The sequence below is a fragment of the Pimephales promelas genome, chromosome 7 (genome assembly GCF_988280905.1).
Source record: "Pimephales promelas chromosome 7, fPimPro1.hap1.1, whole genome shotgun sequence".
Classification (NCBI taxonomy): domain Eukaryota; kingdom Metazoa; phylum Chordata; class Actinopteri; order Cypriniformes; family Leuciscidae; genus Pimephales; species Pimephales promelas.
In genome coordinates, this window is record NC_142775.1 from 41367805 (window position 1) to 41384339 (window position 16535).

The following is a 16535-nucleotide window of genomic DNA, read 5'->3' on the forward strand; positions in this document are numbered from 1 at the left end:
CAGGTTTAATCATGTAGAAACATTGATGGAAATGTGGCAGAATCAGGGCTGTGGTGGGCTGTGATAAAGTTGCAATAAAACTATTGTAGTAGCCAAGATAATAATGCAGATGTTCATTTTAAATTAGAATCAACTTGTCATTTTGTAAAGTGCAAAATCTTGCATTGCAGGAATGAGCGTTTAGGATTAATTCTGCATGCATACTTCCAAACATGGAATAAAAAGTCTGGATTATGTCAAATCTATAATTTAATACCTGGTTTGATTTTTGCATTATTGTTACACTTACTAATTAAAGAAATTACTCTAATATTCCTGATTAAAGTATGTTTGTTTTTCACATTTGCTATTTGGGTTTAAATCCCAACGATAAACCGAGACGTATAATCTGATGAAATGAAATATCATACAGTAAATCAGCGCTCTGAGAGTGTGTGTTTTCCGTCTCTCTGATCATCTATTTTTAGCGTTGTGCACATTACACATGCTCTCTTTGCTCTCTTGTCATCGCTTGAACCCAGCGACCTCATTTCCTATCCTCACAACTCAACATCTCAAATTTTATATTTTATTTACTGGCCAGCCCAATGATGCTATCAGATGCTATTCATGTTAAAGATTCTTCACGAATAAATTAAGAAATATTTAATATTCCACACTGTTTCTGGGTCGCTAAACAATTAAGCAAATTAGTGACACGCTGTATACTTCCAGATTCTCTTTAGAAATTTTTTTTCATACTGGAGAAAATGAGCATTATTTATAAAACTTACATTTGTAAAGTATATTTACTGTGTCACATTTATAATGTTACAAAAGATTGTATTTAAATGATCAAATAAATGCATTTATTGCATTATTCAGCATTATTTATTCAGTGTTTTTTGTCTTCCATTTAAAAATCAGATTCTCTGAAACATTTCAAATCACACTTCATCATGACGTTTATTTCTCACTCGTATTGTTCAGCATTTTATATCATTTGTTGCATCTTGTATCAAAGGCATTTGCATCCGTGTTCTGGGATATTAAGCAGGAACTTAATCTGCGTTGAAGTTAAATCTCATCAAACGGACTCAATCTAGTTAAATTCCCAATCCTCGGCGCCGCTCGCCTCCCTCCCCCACGAAGGGTTATCGCTCGGCCCGAGGCTTCGGGAGCCACACACTCGCGCGTCGCACGCCAGACACAGACCAGCTCAAACACACCGAATTATGGACGTAGGATGTTTGGTAGATCATCATATTTTTTCCATCATTGTCTTAAATTGTGCTGCACATGTGAAGCGCCGCTTTCCTGATGTTGCTGTTGTTTTTCCTCAGCAAATGTTGGATTCCAACCTCAGCAATTTGATCAAGAGGAACAGCGAGCTGGAAAACCTCATGGCGAAGTTGATCCAGACGTGTCAACATGTGGAGGTAAACAGATGTAATGGAAACAATATGATCTTGACTCGTGAATGTCCACTATAAAATATAAAAACGGATGAAAAAGGGAAGTGAGTTTGAACATGTGCAATGTATTTGTTTTACTTATTTATCACAAAATATCAATGTTTTTATTGTTATTAATCTCTTGTAAGCTGTAAAACGTGCTGATTCTCTGATTGGATGAGCCGTTGTCATGAATGTCATCATGTCACTGTTATTGTTGTGGCATCCGGCTGTGGTCGTACCTGGTCTGCCACTTCACTGCGGTGGGACTCTACTTGCCCTGTTTTATTGTTTGCACAAATCATGTTGTTATATTTGACATAATTTCCGTTATTCTGCTTCCAGCACAACGCGGCTCATCAGGAGAGCAAACTGACGGAAGAGTGCGACACGCTGATAAACATCGTTCAGCAGAGGAGACAAATCATCGGCACCAAAATAAAAGAAGGAAAAGTACGATCATCAACATAATTATCTCATTTGTAATGAAATCAATGCGTTCAATTGATTAAAAGTGACAGTAAAGACAATTAAAATGTCTATAAAGTTTTTGTTTCAAATAAATCTTGAACTTTCTTTTCATCAAAGAATCCTGAGAAATAAAATGTATCAGTTTCCTCAGAATCATGTGTATATAACAGTAAATATAACTGTTTAAACACTGATAATAAATGTTTGTTGATCATCAGATCCTCATATTAGAGTGATTTCTGAAGGGTCATGTGACACTGAAGACTGGAGTAATGATGATAAATTACACTTTACTGTATATTCACATAGAAAACAGATGATTTACATTATAATAGTATTTCACTGTTTTACTGTATTTTTGATCATAGAAATGAAGCGTTTCTGATTCTGAAATAGAATCTTATGTAACATCATAATTGTCTTTACTGTCACGTCAACGCATCCTTGCTGAATAAAAGTAAGCACCTCAATGAAGCATCATTATAAAGCCTCTTACGTGCTGATGTTTTAATGCTGAGTTGTTGTGAAATGGGAAAGAACAAAAGGCTTTGGGATTTTCTCAGAGGAAACTCTGCTTCCTTCCTCACTGCACGTCAGGGTCAGAGTTCACTAATGTATCGCCAGAGCCAGAGGTTATTATTCAGGCCTTATGATAATACAGATTTAGCTTTCACATCTGAATTTATGTTTACACAATAATCTTTTATATTTCATGACAAAATGGAGGATAATTTGCTGGTTTAGAAAAGTCTGTGTGCACGTGTGTATCTGAACGTGTGTGTGCCTGTTTTCAGTCTGCTAACATGTGTTTGTGTGTGTGTAGGTGGTTCGTGTGAGAAGGCTAGCTCAACAGATCGCTAACTGTAAGCAGTTTGTGGAGAGATCGTCCTCGCTCATCGCTCAAGCGGATCAAGCTCTGAAAGAGACAGACCACGCTCGATTCCTGCAGACTGCAAAGAGCATCTCAGAGAGGTGAACAAACATGACACACCCCTACTGTTAGACACGCCCCTACTGTTAGACACGCCCCTCCTGTAGACACGCCCCTCCTGTTAGACACGCCCCTACTGTTAGACATGCCCCTCCTGTTAGACACACCCTGTTAGACACACCCCTCCCGTTAGACACGCCCCTACTCTTAGACACACCCTTCCTGTTAGACACGCCCCTACTGTTAGACACACCCCTCCCGTTAGACATGCCCCTACTCTTAGACACGCCCCTACTCTTAGACACACCCCTCCTGTTAGACACGCCCCTACTGTTTGACACGCCCTGTTAGACACACCCCTCCTGTTAGACACGCCCCTACTGTTAGACACACCCTGTTAGACACACCCCTCCCATTAGACACGCCCCTACTCTTAGACACGCCCCTACTCTTAGACACACCCCTCCTGTTAGACACGCCCCTGCTGTTTGACACGCCCTGTTAGACACACCCCTCCTGTTAGACACGCCCCTACTGTTAGACACACCCTGTTAGACACACCCCTCCCATTAGACACGCCCCTACTCTTAGACACGCCCCTACTCTTAGACACACCCCTCCTGTTAGACACGCCCCTACTGTTTGACACGCCCTGTTAGACACACCCCTCCTGTTAGATACGCCCCTACTGTTATACACGTCCCTACTGTTAGACACGCCCCTCCTGTTAGACACACCCCTACTGTTAGACACACCCCTACTGTTAGACACGCCCCTACTGTTAGACACACACCTACTGTTAGACACACCTTGTTAGACACACTCCTCCCGTTAGACACGCCCCCTACTCTTAGACACGCCCCTACTCTTAGACACACCCCTCCTGTTAGACACGCCCCTACTGTTATACACGTCCCTACTGTTAGACACACCCCTACTGTTAGACACGCCCCTACTCTTAGACACACCCCTCCTGTTAGACACGCCCCTACTGTTTGACACGCCCTGTTAGACACACCCCTCCTTTTAGACACGCCCCTACTGTTAGACACGCCCCTACTGTTAGACACACCCCTACTCTTAGACACACACCTACCGTTAGACACGCCCCTACCGTTAGACACTCGCTTACTGTTAGACACGCCCCTACTGTTAGACACGCCCCTACTCTTAGACACACCCCTACTCTTAGACACACACCTACCGTTAGACACTCCCTTACTGTTAGACACGCCCCTACTGTTAGACACACCCCTGCTGTTAGACACGCCCTGTTAGACACGCCCCTACTGTTAGACACGCCCCTAACTTACTGTTCAGCAAACCCCCTTCATTTTGATACGCCCCTACGTTTTATCACGCCCACTTCTGTTAGACACGCCCTCTGTCTTTCGGCAGATGACCACAATTGGCTGCAACAGCTTTTGCAAAAAAATATATAGTGCGAGTAAATAAGTAAGTTTATGCATCAAATTGTGGCCTTAATTAGTTTGTCTTAACCCATCTTATGTTATATATCATTACAGAGTCTCAATGGCAACCGCGTCCTCACAGGTCCTGATTCCAGAGATCAACCTGAACGACTCGTTCGACGCGTTCGCACTGGACTTTTCCAGAGAGAAGAAGATGCTGGAAGGTCTGGATTACCTCACAGGTCAGTTCAGTGCTCAACGTGGTTTGAATGTAAAATAATGCAGCTATCGGTGTGTGAATGAGTGAGGGAATGGCTTTATGAAAGCGCTATTTAAATGCAGTCCATTTACCATTTATTAATATTTAAGGTTTTATCTTTATTTTTTTCTTCTTTTTTTAACTTTATTTATTGTATTTTTTGTTAAGACATATCAAAACCCTACAACACATAAACCAACCACTACTCACTCACACATGCTTTCCACAACATCTAACAACATATACAATATATCAACATATACACAAATGTAAAAAACAATAGATTCTTAAAAGTAGATTCTCGTTGTTCAAAGTAATTCAGTGTCTCTTTTTCAAGAAATGATCCAACATAAATGTTTGATTTTCTCCTGCATGTGTTTTACTCTGCGGATTCAAGAATTTCTTTCAACATCATGTCTTTATTTTTCCATTATAAATTAAGATTTTTTCTGATGTCATTGTGCAGCAACAGTTTAGGGCTTTTCATGTGCTTGTCCTTATTTTTCCTTACGATTATGGCTTACAGCTTATGAAAACCCCAAATTCAAAATTAGAATATTGTGAAAAGGTTTTCAGCTGGAAGCCATAATCATCAAAATTATAACAATTAAAGGCTTGAAATATCTCCCTTTGCATGTAATGAGTCTATATAATGGGGCTGTCAAATGATTAATCGTGATTAATCGCATCCAAAATAAAAGTTTGTGTTTACATATATGTGGGTGCACTGTGTATAATTATTTTGTATATAAATATACACACACACACACACACATGCTTGTATATATTTAAGAAGGATTTTCATGTATGTACTGTATATAGATTTATATATAATTTATATTATATATAAATATAAATATTTTACATATGCATAATATTTTTTTCTTAAATATACATGCACGTGTGTGTGTATTTATATGTATAAAATAATTATACACAGTGCACCCACATATATGTAAACACAAACTTTTATTTTGTATGCGATTAATCGCGATTAATCATTTGACAGCCCTACTATATAATATATTAGTTTCACCTTTTAAATTTAATATTTTTTGTGCACAATGTTTTAATTTTTAGTTGTAGTTGTTTGTTATGGTCACATGTAACAGTGTCACATTTCCAGTCGTGATGGTATTCAGCCTATTGGTCGTGTGATGTTTAACGGTATCATATGTTAAACTCCACATGAATTTTTACAGCTGTATATTCACTGAGTTTCTTTGTTTGTGTTGGCAGTCCAATTTTAATTAAATAATAATAAAAAATCAATTAAATTCAATTTTAAATGAATATTGTAAGTAAACAACAATGGCCCAAATTTAGAAAAAAACTTTTTTTATTAAGGCTTCTGGATGTATTATTATGTTGGCTACGCCTATGTGTCTGAGTAATGTTGTTTAACAGAAGAGCAGGTATGACATGTTACTGCATGCACACAGGTCAAGCGTGTGTTTCTGGCCTTTTGCACACAGTGTGAATAATACATGCGGCGGCATGAATACTGAAACACGTGAGATGTGTGAGTTCACCTAACATGAGATTGAGTTATACACTGTTTGCTTAAAACAAGCTAAATTATCTACCAATGTTAATTCAAACAGAATCAAGATTATTTTTTGTTTCTTTATTAGATATTTGGACTGGAAACAAGACAAAAAATACTCTCTGTAAAGTCTCTGGGACTTAAATGTGTGTGAAATGTGTTGTTTTTTCTCAGCTCCGAACGCTCCCACCATCCGCGAGGAGCTGTGCACGGCCTCTCACGACACCATCACAGTCCACTGGACATCAGAGGACGAGTTCAGTGTGGTGTCATACGAGCTCCAGTACACCATCTCCACCGGCCAGGCTAACGTCGTCAGTGAGTAACCCAGCCGACACAAACCCAAGCTCGCTCCGTATGAGCCGTCTGTAACACAACAACCCGTCTGTAGCGCACAATCTGTAACTCACCGTCTGTAACTCGCCGTCTGTAACTCGCCGTCTGTAACTCACCGTCTGTAACTCACCGTCTGTAACTCGCCGTCTGTAACTCACCGTCTGTAACTCACCGTCTGTAACTCGCCGGCTGTAACTCACCGTCTGTAACTCACCGTCTGTAACTCACCGTCTGTAACTCACCGTCTGTAACTCGCCGGCTGTAACTCACCGTCTGTAACTCACCGTCTGTAACTCACCGTCTGTAACTCGCCGTCTGTAACTCGCCGTCTGTAACTCACCGTCTTAACTCACCGTCTGTAACTCACCGTCTGTAACTCGCCGGCTGTAACTCACCGTCTGTAACTCACCGTCTGTAACTCACCGTCTGTAACTCACCGTCTGTAACTCGCCGTCTGTAACTCACCGTCTGTAACTCGCCGTCTGTAACTCGCCGTCCATAACAACTCACCGTCTGTAACTCACCGTCTGTAACTCGCCGTCTGTAACTCACCGTCTGTAACTCGCCGTCTGTAACTCACCGTCCATAACGCACCGTCTGTAACTCACCGTCCATAACTCACCGTCTGTAACTCGCCGTCTGTAACTCACCGGCTGTAACTCACCGTCCGTAACTCGCCGTCCATAACGCACTGTCTGTAACTCACCGTCCATAACGCACTGTCTGTAACTCACCGTCCATAACTCACCGTCTGTAACTCGCCGTCTGTAACTCACCGGCTGTAACTCACCGTCCGTAACTCGCCGTCCATAACGCACTGTCTGTAACTCACCTTCTGTAACTCACCGTCTGTAACTCACCGTCTGTAACTCGCCGTCTGTAACTCACCGGCTGTAACTCACCGTCCGTAACTCGCCGTCCATAACGCACTGTCTGTAACTCACCTTCTGTAACTCACCGTCTGTAACTCACCGTCTGTAACTCACCGGCTGTAACTCACCGTCTGTAACTCAACATCTGTAACTCACCGTCCGTACTCACCATCTGTAACTCACCGTCCGTAACGCACTGTCTGTATCTCACCTTCTGTAACTCGCCGTCTGTAACTCGCCGTCTGTAACTCACCGTCTGTAACTCACCGTCTGTAACTCACCGGCTGTAACTCACCGTCTGTAACTCACCGTCTGTAACTCACCGTCTGTAACTCACCGTCTGTAACTCACCGTCTGTAACTCGCCGGCTGTAACTCACCGTCTGTAACTCGCCGTCTGTAACTCGCCGGCTGTAACTCACCGTCTGTAACTCACCGTCTGTAACTCAACATCTGTAACTCACCGTCCGTACTCACCATCTGTAACTCACCGTCCGTAACTCACCGTCTGTAACTCGCCGTCTGTAACTCACCGTCTGTAACTCGCCGTCCGTAACTCACCGTCTGTAACTCGCCGTCTGTAACTCACCGTCTGTAACTCACCGTCTGTAACTCACCGTCTGTAACTCACCGTCTGTAACTCGCCGTCTGTAACTCACTGGCTGTAACTCACCGTCCGTAACTCGCCGTCCATAACGCACTGTCTGTAACTCACCTTCTGTAACTCACCGTCTGTAACTCACCGTCCGTAACTCACCGTCTGTAACTCACCGTCCGTAACTCACCGTCTGTAACTCACCGTCTGTAACTCACCGTCTGTAACTCACCGTCTGTAACTCGCCGTCTGTAACTCACCGTCTGTAACTCGCCGGCTGTAACTCACCGTCTGTAACTCGCCGTCTGTAACTCGCCGGCTGTAACTCACCGTCTGTAACTCACCGTCTGTAACTCAACATCTGTAACTCACCGTCCGTACTCACCATCTGTAACTCACCGTCCGTAACTCACCGTCTGTAACTCGCCGTCTGTAACTCACCGTCTGTAACTCGCCGTCCGTAACTCACCGTCTGTAACTCGCCGTCTGTAACTCACCGTCTGTAACTCACCGTCTGTAACTCACCGTCTGTAACTCACCGTCTGTAACTCGCCGTCTGTAACTCACTGGCTGTAACTCACCGTCCGTAACTCGCCGTCCATAACGCACTGTCTGTAACTCACCTTCTGTAACTCACCGTCTGTAACTCACCGTCCGTAACTCACCGTCTGTAACACCGTATCCGACTCTAATGGCGTGATCTGAAAAAACAGAACTTAAAAATCCTGCGCTTCATAAAGCACTGCAGGGGATGTGATTGTGAGGGTATTATGACACAAAAGCAAAACAGAATTTAGCCAGAAGTGTGTGTGTGAGTTTTGTATCTGCGTAGATGAATGGATTAGACAGAAGTAGAGCAGATTATCTGTACAATATGAGCGTAGACCAGCCTGAAGAGACACAGACAGAGAAGCTTACTGAGTGAATAAGGTCACATCGTACTTAAAGAGCAGCGAGCCGCTGTGGCGGGTGTGTAATGCAGAAGTGAAGCGCGGGGACATGAGGAGCATCTCTCGCTGCCGGGATCATCGTGTGTGTGTGTGGAGAGAGAGGCAGTAATAGATGTTTACTTGTATGCTTTTGCTCACTCAATCCCAATGTGTGCGGGCGAGTGTGACGTTTAAGTCGTTTTATTAAACCCGTCTTCTCTCGTGCATCTGTCCCTCACACACTCAACAACATTACACACACTCCAGACACGCTATCCCGTCTGACTGACATAAAGTCATTTATTCACAAATATCATTTGTGTGAATTGATCTGAATTTTATTTGTTGTGTGTACATATGTATGAATAAACATCAGTGCCCCCCGGATTTTGTAATTATTTGAATTTCCAGGCTGCAATTCCAACATTTTTCCTCAAAAAATCTCTATCTGTAAGTATACAGTAAATATGGTGCACATACACCTGTTCACGGGTTTATGTAAATTATGTTAGGGTTGGTGATGTCACTAACCCGGGAGGAAGCTCGTGTAGTTCTACCAGTCGTTTGTTGTAGTCCTTAAAAAGCGATTTCTATAAAAGCGAATCTCTCCCTTTGCTCTGAACTTTGAGCGCTGTAACTTTGCAGATGTTGTTTATGATCAACATTACACACTAACTACAGCGAGACAAGTGACATCATAATCACCTGTGCTCCAGAACCGTACTGACGCTCGTGTGGTTCCAGGTCTGTGTAACTCGCTGGACAGCTGGATGATCGCGCCCAACATTAAGCAGAACCACTACACCGTCCACGGCCTGCAGAGCGGCACCCGCTACATCTTCATCGTGAAGGCCATGAACCAGGCCGGCAGTCGCAGCAGCGCGCCGGGGAAACTCAAGACCAACAGTGAGCTCGCACATCCTCGTAACACTTACTATAAGATTCAGTTACGTGAGGGATCATGATGATCCAGCCGTTTGTTATCTCAGAATAAACCCCACAGGGTGATCGGCGTCAGGTCTCCATCAGCCTGAAGGGGTGAGAACACACACACACACACACACCTGAAGGGGTTTATTCTGAGATCAAAGTGTTTCCGAGATGTTCTGTATGAATAGAGTAAAAGGCTTTAGGATTCCTGCATGTTCAGCTCTCAGGAACAGACGCGATCACGGTTTTAAAGTTTACACGGAGATGATCACGTTTTACAAAACTTGCACCTCGGATCCTGTTTTAGTGTGTGTGTGTGTGTTCTCCAGCTCAAACACTGCTGAATGAGCATCCAGAACACACTGACGTCTTCAGTAGAGCGGGGTCGTGTCTAAGTTAATCACTAATGATCTCTGCGACGGAAGTTAATCAATCGAAACTAACTTTATCTGGACAGTAACTGTATTCTAGATCTGCTGTAAAGTCTAAGCACTCTCTGTGACTGTAATCTCCTGTTCTCACTGTAAAGCTGCTGTGAAACTCTGTATAAAGCGCTATATAGATGAAGGAGACTTGACGTTGTTGTTGAATCTCAGGCCAGCCGTTCAAGCTCGACCCGAAGTCGGCCCACCGCAAGCTGAAGGTTTCCCACGACAGCCTGACGGTGGAGCGCGACGAAGCCTCGTCCATGAAGAGCCACGCCCAGGACCGCTTCGGCTCCGGGAACTACGGCGTCACCGGGAACGTGTTCATCGACAGCGGACGCCACTACTGGGAGGTCCTGATCGGGGGGAGCACATGGTAACACACACACACACACACGTTTTATATTTCACTTTTTCCTCATCCTTTCCTCACTGTTCAAAATGTCCCGAAGACGGAAAATTATACTCTTTTTCCCCCCGAAAGCTTATTTAAAGGGATAGTTCACTCTGAAATTAATGTTTGATATGTTTTATCTTCCCTCAAGGGCATCCAAGATGTAGGTGTCTTTGTTTCCACAGTATTTTCAATTTTGCAATTTTTCAGTCAAACCGTTGTTGTCCATCAGTCCTACACTGGAGGCTAAGGGGGTCCACCAAAGAGCAGCACAGAGAAGTCCAAATTAAACATGATTTAATGACTCGTAAATGTAAGTACACATTGATGGCCTAAGACACGAAACGAGCGGTTTGTGTGAGAAAACCAACAGTATATCGTTTTTACCTCGTGTAATCACAGCCATGACAAAATGATCTGACGGCACGGGCACTTCGGTCTCAAAAGTGATCGCTCCGACGTCACTCTTTTTTTATACAGAGATTTCGTAAGTTTTACCTTTCACTAAACATATTTAGATATACGGGAAACCGCAATGGAAGACGATTTCGGGATATCTAAATATGTTTAGTAAAAGGTAAAACTTCCGAAATCTCCGTGTAAATATTGAGTGACGTCACACGCAAGCGATCACTTCCGGCGTAACAGTGAACTGATTCAGTTCGGTTCAGTTGGACATTGAACAACTGATTCAGATCACTGTGATTACACGAGGTAAAAACGATATAAATACTGTTGGTTTTCTCACACAAACCGCTCGTTTCGTGTCTTAGGCCATCAGTGTGTACTTACATTTACGAGTCATTAAATCATGTTTAATTTGGACTTCTCTGTGCTGCTCTTTGGTGGACCCCCTTAGCCTCCAGTGTATGACTGATACACAACAACGGTTTGACTGAAAAATGACAAAATTGAAAATACTGTGGAAACAAAGACACCTACATCTTGGATGCCCTTGAGGGAAGATAAAACATATCAAACATTAATTTCAAAGTGAACTATCCCTTTAAATAATATTTTTCTATTTTTTATGCTTTTTTTGTTTTATTTACCTTTAAATTACTAGGTTTGATTAGGAAATAGAGTAATTTAACACATTCAAACTTTCAATTTCATGCATAACCCTTTTAATTCAGCTCTAAATATCTTACATTGGAAGTGTTTGCCGACCTCTTGTGGAATAAAGTATTAAAACATGATATTTCATGACTCTAGATGGCGTTATATCTCTATATGGAGCAGAGGAGCACTTTCATTCAGTATGCATTTAGACACACAAGTAGACATTATGAAAAAAGTTTTATTTTGGATGCAGTTAGTCTCGATTGATCGTTGCCCAGGTCTAGCTATATTGTATATTTCACCGTTTGTACTGTATCCGCCATGATCTAATAGGTCTGAACTGTAGATGTCACAGCTGTCATGAGAGCTCTGTAATTCCTCACAGGTTCGCGATTGGCGTGGCTTATAAATCGGCTCCCAAACACGGCTGGGTGGGGAAGGACTCGACGTCGTGGGTCTTGAGCCGCTGCAACACCTCGTGGGCCGTGCGTCACAACAGCAAAGAGTTCCCCATCGAGCCGTCTCCTCACATGCGGCGCCTGGGGGTTCTGCTGGACTACGACTCCGGGTCGCTGGCGTTCTACGACGCCGCGGGAACGCAACACCTCCACACCTTCGACATCTCCTTCTCTCAGCCCATCTGCCCCGTCTTCAGCGTGTGGAACAAGTGCTTGACCGTCCTGACCGGGCTGCCCATTCCCGACCACCTGGAGACCGGCGACCTGCACGACTGAACCCACGTCACGAGCCTCCGTCACTCACCTGCTGTTAGCATGCGTCTCAGATGACGTCAGTGTACCAGAACCAGCGCAAACGCCAGTCAAAAACAGCTCAAACCAAGCCCTTCGATATCGAAACTCAACTGGCATTCCTAAAGTACACACTCTTTCATCACGTTACTCGCGCCGCGCGATAAATGGCGTCTTTTCCATCCTAATCAACGTTTTTATCCTAACCAGCCGCGACGGCGACACGCAACGATTCTATTTTCGAAACGGTTTCTATTTTTCTGCGACGTCGCGCTGGAACAACAAACACAAAGAGTGGCAATGATAACCTCAGGCGCTGTTTATGCACTTTATTTAATGTTAAAGCGTGTCATGTGACTCTGAATATCAGCTAGCTAGAGCTCCAGCGTTGCAGCTGTAAAAGCAACAATGGAGAATTGTTTGAAAGAAAATTGTTTGAAAATTGTTTGGAGAAATGGAAATTGTTTTAGTAACTCAGTAACCATATGTATTTGAATAATGTTAAATAATGTAATAGCCTATTTGTGAATATGATTTTAGCTATTTATCCATGTTCTCGCAGATTACTCTCGCGGGACTCCGCCCACACGCTGCTCTGATTGGCTGTGGGGTTTGATTGATGTTTGCGCATCTCGCAGTCTAAAGTGTGGCAGACGCTGGAACGATCACGTCTTGTTAGGACACGGTATCAGGCTTTATACACAATTTGAAATGTTCAAAACACACATTTCAGTCAATTAAAATTCATGCTATATGTCAAATCTTTAAACTGCAAGAGTTTACAACAAGTAACGTTAGCATAAGTGAACAAGAAAACCAAAAACTTGGAAACCCAGTATGAAGTGCAGATTTATAGGGAGAGTTCACCTCAAAATCTAACAGGAATTATGAATCTGGTTTTATCCTGGCTTAATGTGGTGGTGTATGCAAATTAGTGCGTTTTTAATCAGATAATGCATCATTTGCATATTTAAACATTTCAGAAAACGCAGCATACATTTTTTTTGTCAATTCTTAATATCAATGATCTGAGCAAGTCTGATGATATACGAGTTATATGATTGTGTTGAGCTGAACAGTGACGTGTTTCTGACAGATGAGACGGATGCTAACGCAGGAGTGGAACGGCTCTTCAAACCCGCACAAGAAAATACAGATGGTTCACTATACTATTCCCGGTTTCCCTAATAATATTCACTTTGTCTACATAATTAAGCACCTTGAATGGTAGTAGTTGACATCCGAGCAGTCACTGACGACTCTTCTGTCTCCTGCACCTCGAGTCACTTTATTTACTCGTTCTTTAGGGTTGATGATCCGTACGATGATCCGTATGATCTGGAATCAGTGCTTACACTCACACGATTTACTCTTCTGACCCTCAATATTAGAACAAACAATGATTTGAATGAAGATGTAGAAGTACACAAACAAAATACAACACATGTTTTGTTGCATCTTCAGTGCTGAACCTCATCAACTATATAGACACAGTTTACATAAAACTGGTTTATCTTGGAAATAAGGTTATTTTCCCTTTTTTTCTTACAATTTGATAAAGGGTTAAGGTGTTAAAGGGTCTGTATGTAGGATTGAGAAACCCTTGTTGTAAACTTAAACCTCAACCGACAGGTTTCTCTATCGAAGCTTTTCTGCCACCGAATAAAACATTTTAAAAGATAATTGCCACTTTATTTCTCAGAATTGTGTGTTATAAAGTCAGAATTGCGAGATAAAAACAAGCAATTCTGAGGAAAAAAGTCACAATTGTGAGGTAAAACCGAGGAATTCCTGAGGAAAAAAGTCGATTGTGAGGTAAAAATGAGCAATTCTGAGGAAAAACGTCGATTGTGAGGTAAAAATGAGCAATTCTAAGGAAAAAAGTCGCAATTGTGAGGTAAAAATGAGCAATTCTGAGGAAAAAAGTCACAATTGTGAGGTAAAAATGAGCAATTCTGAGGAAAAAAGTTACAATTGTGAGGTAAAACCGAGCCATTCCTGAGGGAAAAAAGTCGATTGTGAGGTAAAAATGAGCAATTCTGAGGAAAAAAGTCGATTGTGACCCAGACAGCAAACTGACATTGAATCAACGTGGAAACGACGTCTCTCATGACATTGAAACAACGTTGATTTGCTCATCGAATTAACGTTGAACCAACGTCAGACGCGGCATTCTTCAAAGCTAAATGAAATCGAAAATTGGTTTGCTTTCATAACGTTCAAACAACGCGTTGATTTCAAGTTGATTTTCCGTTAGTTTTGAAAGAATGACGCATCTGACGTTGGTTCAACGTTAATTCGATGAGCAAAACAATGTCAGATCAACGTTGTTTCGATGTCATATTTCCACGTTGATTCAATGTCAGTTTGCTATCTGGGGAGGTAAAAGTTAGCAATTCTGAGGAAAAAAGTCGCAATTGTGAGGTAAAAATGAGCAATTCTGAGAAAAAAAGTCACAATTGTGAGGTAAAAATGAGCAATTCTGAGGAAAAAAGTCACAATTGTGAGGTAAAAATGAGCAATTCTAAGGAAAAAATTCACAATTGTGAGGTAAAACCGAGCCATTCCTGAGGAAAAAAGTCACAATTGTGAGGTAAAAATGAGCAATTCTGAGGAAAAAAGTCACAATTGTGAGGTAAAAATGAGCAATTCTGAGGAAAAAAGTCACAATTGTGAGGTAAAACCGAGCCATTCCTGAGGAAAAAAGTCGATTGTGAGGTAAAAATGAGCAATTCTGAGGAAAAAGTCGATTGTGAGGTAAAAATGAGCAATTCTAAGGAAAAAAGTCTCAATTGTGAGGTAAAAATGAGCAATTCTGAGGAAAAAAGTTACAATTGTGAGGTAAAAATGAGCAATTCTGAGGAAAAAAGTCACAATTGTGAGGTAAAAATGAGCAATTCTGAGGAAAAAAGTCACAATTGTGAGACAACAACAAACAATTACCTTTTCAATGTTTTTATTCTGTTGCGTACACAAGCTCACACATTGGCACAAAAAAAAGTGATTAATAGATGACCAGTTCTTGCATATAGCCCTTTAACTTTACCCGTCTTATTAAATGCCGAGTGATTGACATGCAGTCGCCGAACACTGCACTCCTGTGTCGGCTTTACTCGGCAAGAAAACTGTGACGTTTCAGTTGATTAATTTAATTGTTTTGGTCCCGCTTTGCTTATCATGTGTGACATGAAAGTATGGATATATCCTAAAAGTCAAGTAACTATTTAACTGAGGTTTGTGTTGATAAAGGGATGCTCGTTAATAATCAGTTGGACAATAAATCAGTGTTTTGTTAGTCGTATTGCAGATTGAGCTGCACTTATGCATGATTTAATTTACTTCTCCTTTTTTTGCCCTTTTCTGGAAATTCTTCTAACATGTTGTTCAATGTACAGTGTTACAATTATATTTTGTATTTCAAATGAATTTTGTTTTCCCTGAGTTAATTTTCTTTTGTTGAAAAATGTCCTGCCCTGGAATAATAAACTGGTTTGTCCCATTATCAGTGTGAATGGCTCCAAATATTAAATATGATGACTCCAAAACATTTAGATGTGTACAATGGAAGATTAAAACACTAAAGAAGATTAAAATGAAACATGGTACAGTTTAAAGCTTTCAAATTTATAGGCTCCAACCATTAATATTATGTATATAATGCCGCTCTTTTGTTTTTTATTCATCAATGAATCCTGAAAAAGTAGCTTATTGCAGTTTTCACAAAAAATATAATAATCATAACTGTGTGTTGATCATCAGATCCTCATATTAGAGTGATTTGTGAAGAATCATGTGACACTGAAGACTGGAGTAATGATGATAAATTCAGCTTTGATCACAGCAGGAATAAATTACACTTTAGATATTCACAAAGAAAACAGATGATTTACACTGGAGTAATATTTCACTGTTTTACTGTATTTATGATCAAATAAATGCAGCCTTGATGAACAGAAGAAACTTCCAAAAACATTTAGAAAGTCCTATATCCTATATAATTTTAGTAGAATATATTTTCTACAACCATAATACGTGAATTTCTTTACAAATCTACTCTGTTTATTTTGTTTTTATTTCAATATACCTGAAATAATAATGCTGTTTAAATGAATGTATTAACTGGTGGTGACGAGGAAGTGAACCCTGTTCACTGATTGGTCGCCGGCGCATTGACTCCGCCCAACACGGAAGC

The 16535-nt window shown here is 41.5% G+C and overlaps 1 protein-coding gene across 6 annotated transcripts in view; it reads left to right on the forward strand.

Annotated features, from left to right (window-relative positions):
* mid1 (midline 1) overlaps positions 1 to 15845 on the forward strand; it is a 42875-nt gene extending 27030 nt beyond the window's left edge. For 3 of the 6 annotated variants that reach the window (XM_039671441.2, XM_039671442.2, XM_039671440.2), the window contains 8 exons: positions 1323 to 1418; positions 1779 to 1886; positions 2728 to 2876; positions 4362 to 4489; positions 6227 to 6370; positions 9528 to 9689; positions 10310 to 10514; positions 11980 to 15845. In XM_039671441.2, the coding sequence (XP_039527375.1) occupies positions 1323 to 1418; positions 1779 to 1886; positions 2728 to 2876; positions 4362 to 4489; positions 6227 to 6370; positions 9528 to 9689; positions 10310 to 10514; positions 11980 to 12328 (1341 nt within the window). In that variant the 3' untranslated portion in view covers positions 12329 to 15845. The remainder of the gene's footprint in view (positions 1 to 1322; positions 1419 to 1778; positions 1887 to 2727; positions 2877 to 4361; positions 4490 to 6226; positions 6371 to 9527; positions 9690 to 10309; positions 10515 to 11979) is intronic. The other 3 variants (XR_016169362.1, XR_016169363.1, XR_016169364.1) reach the window with 3 other exon arrangements.
* Positions 15846 to 16535: the final 690 nt, after the last annotated feature.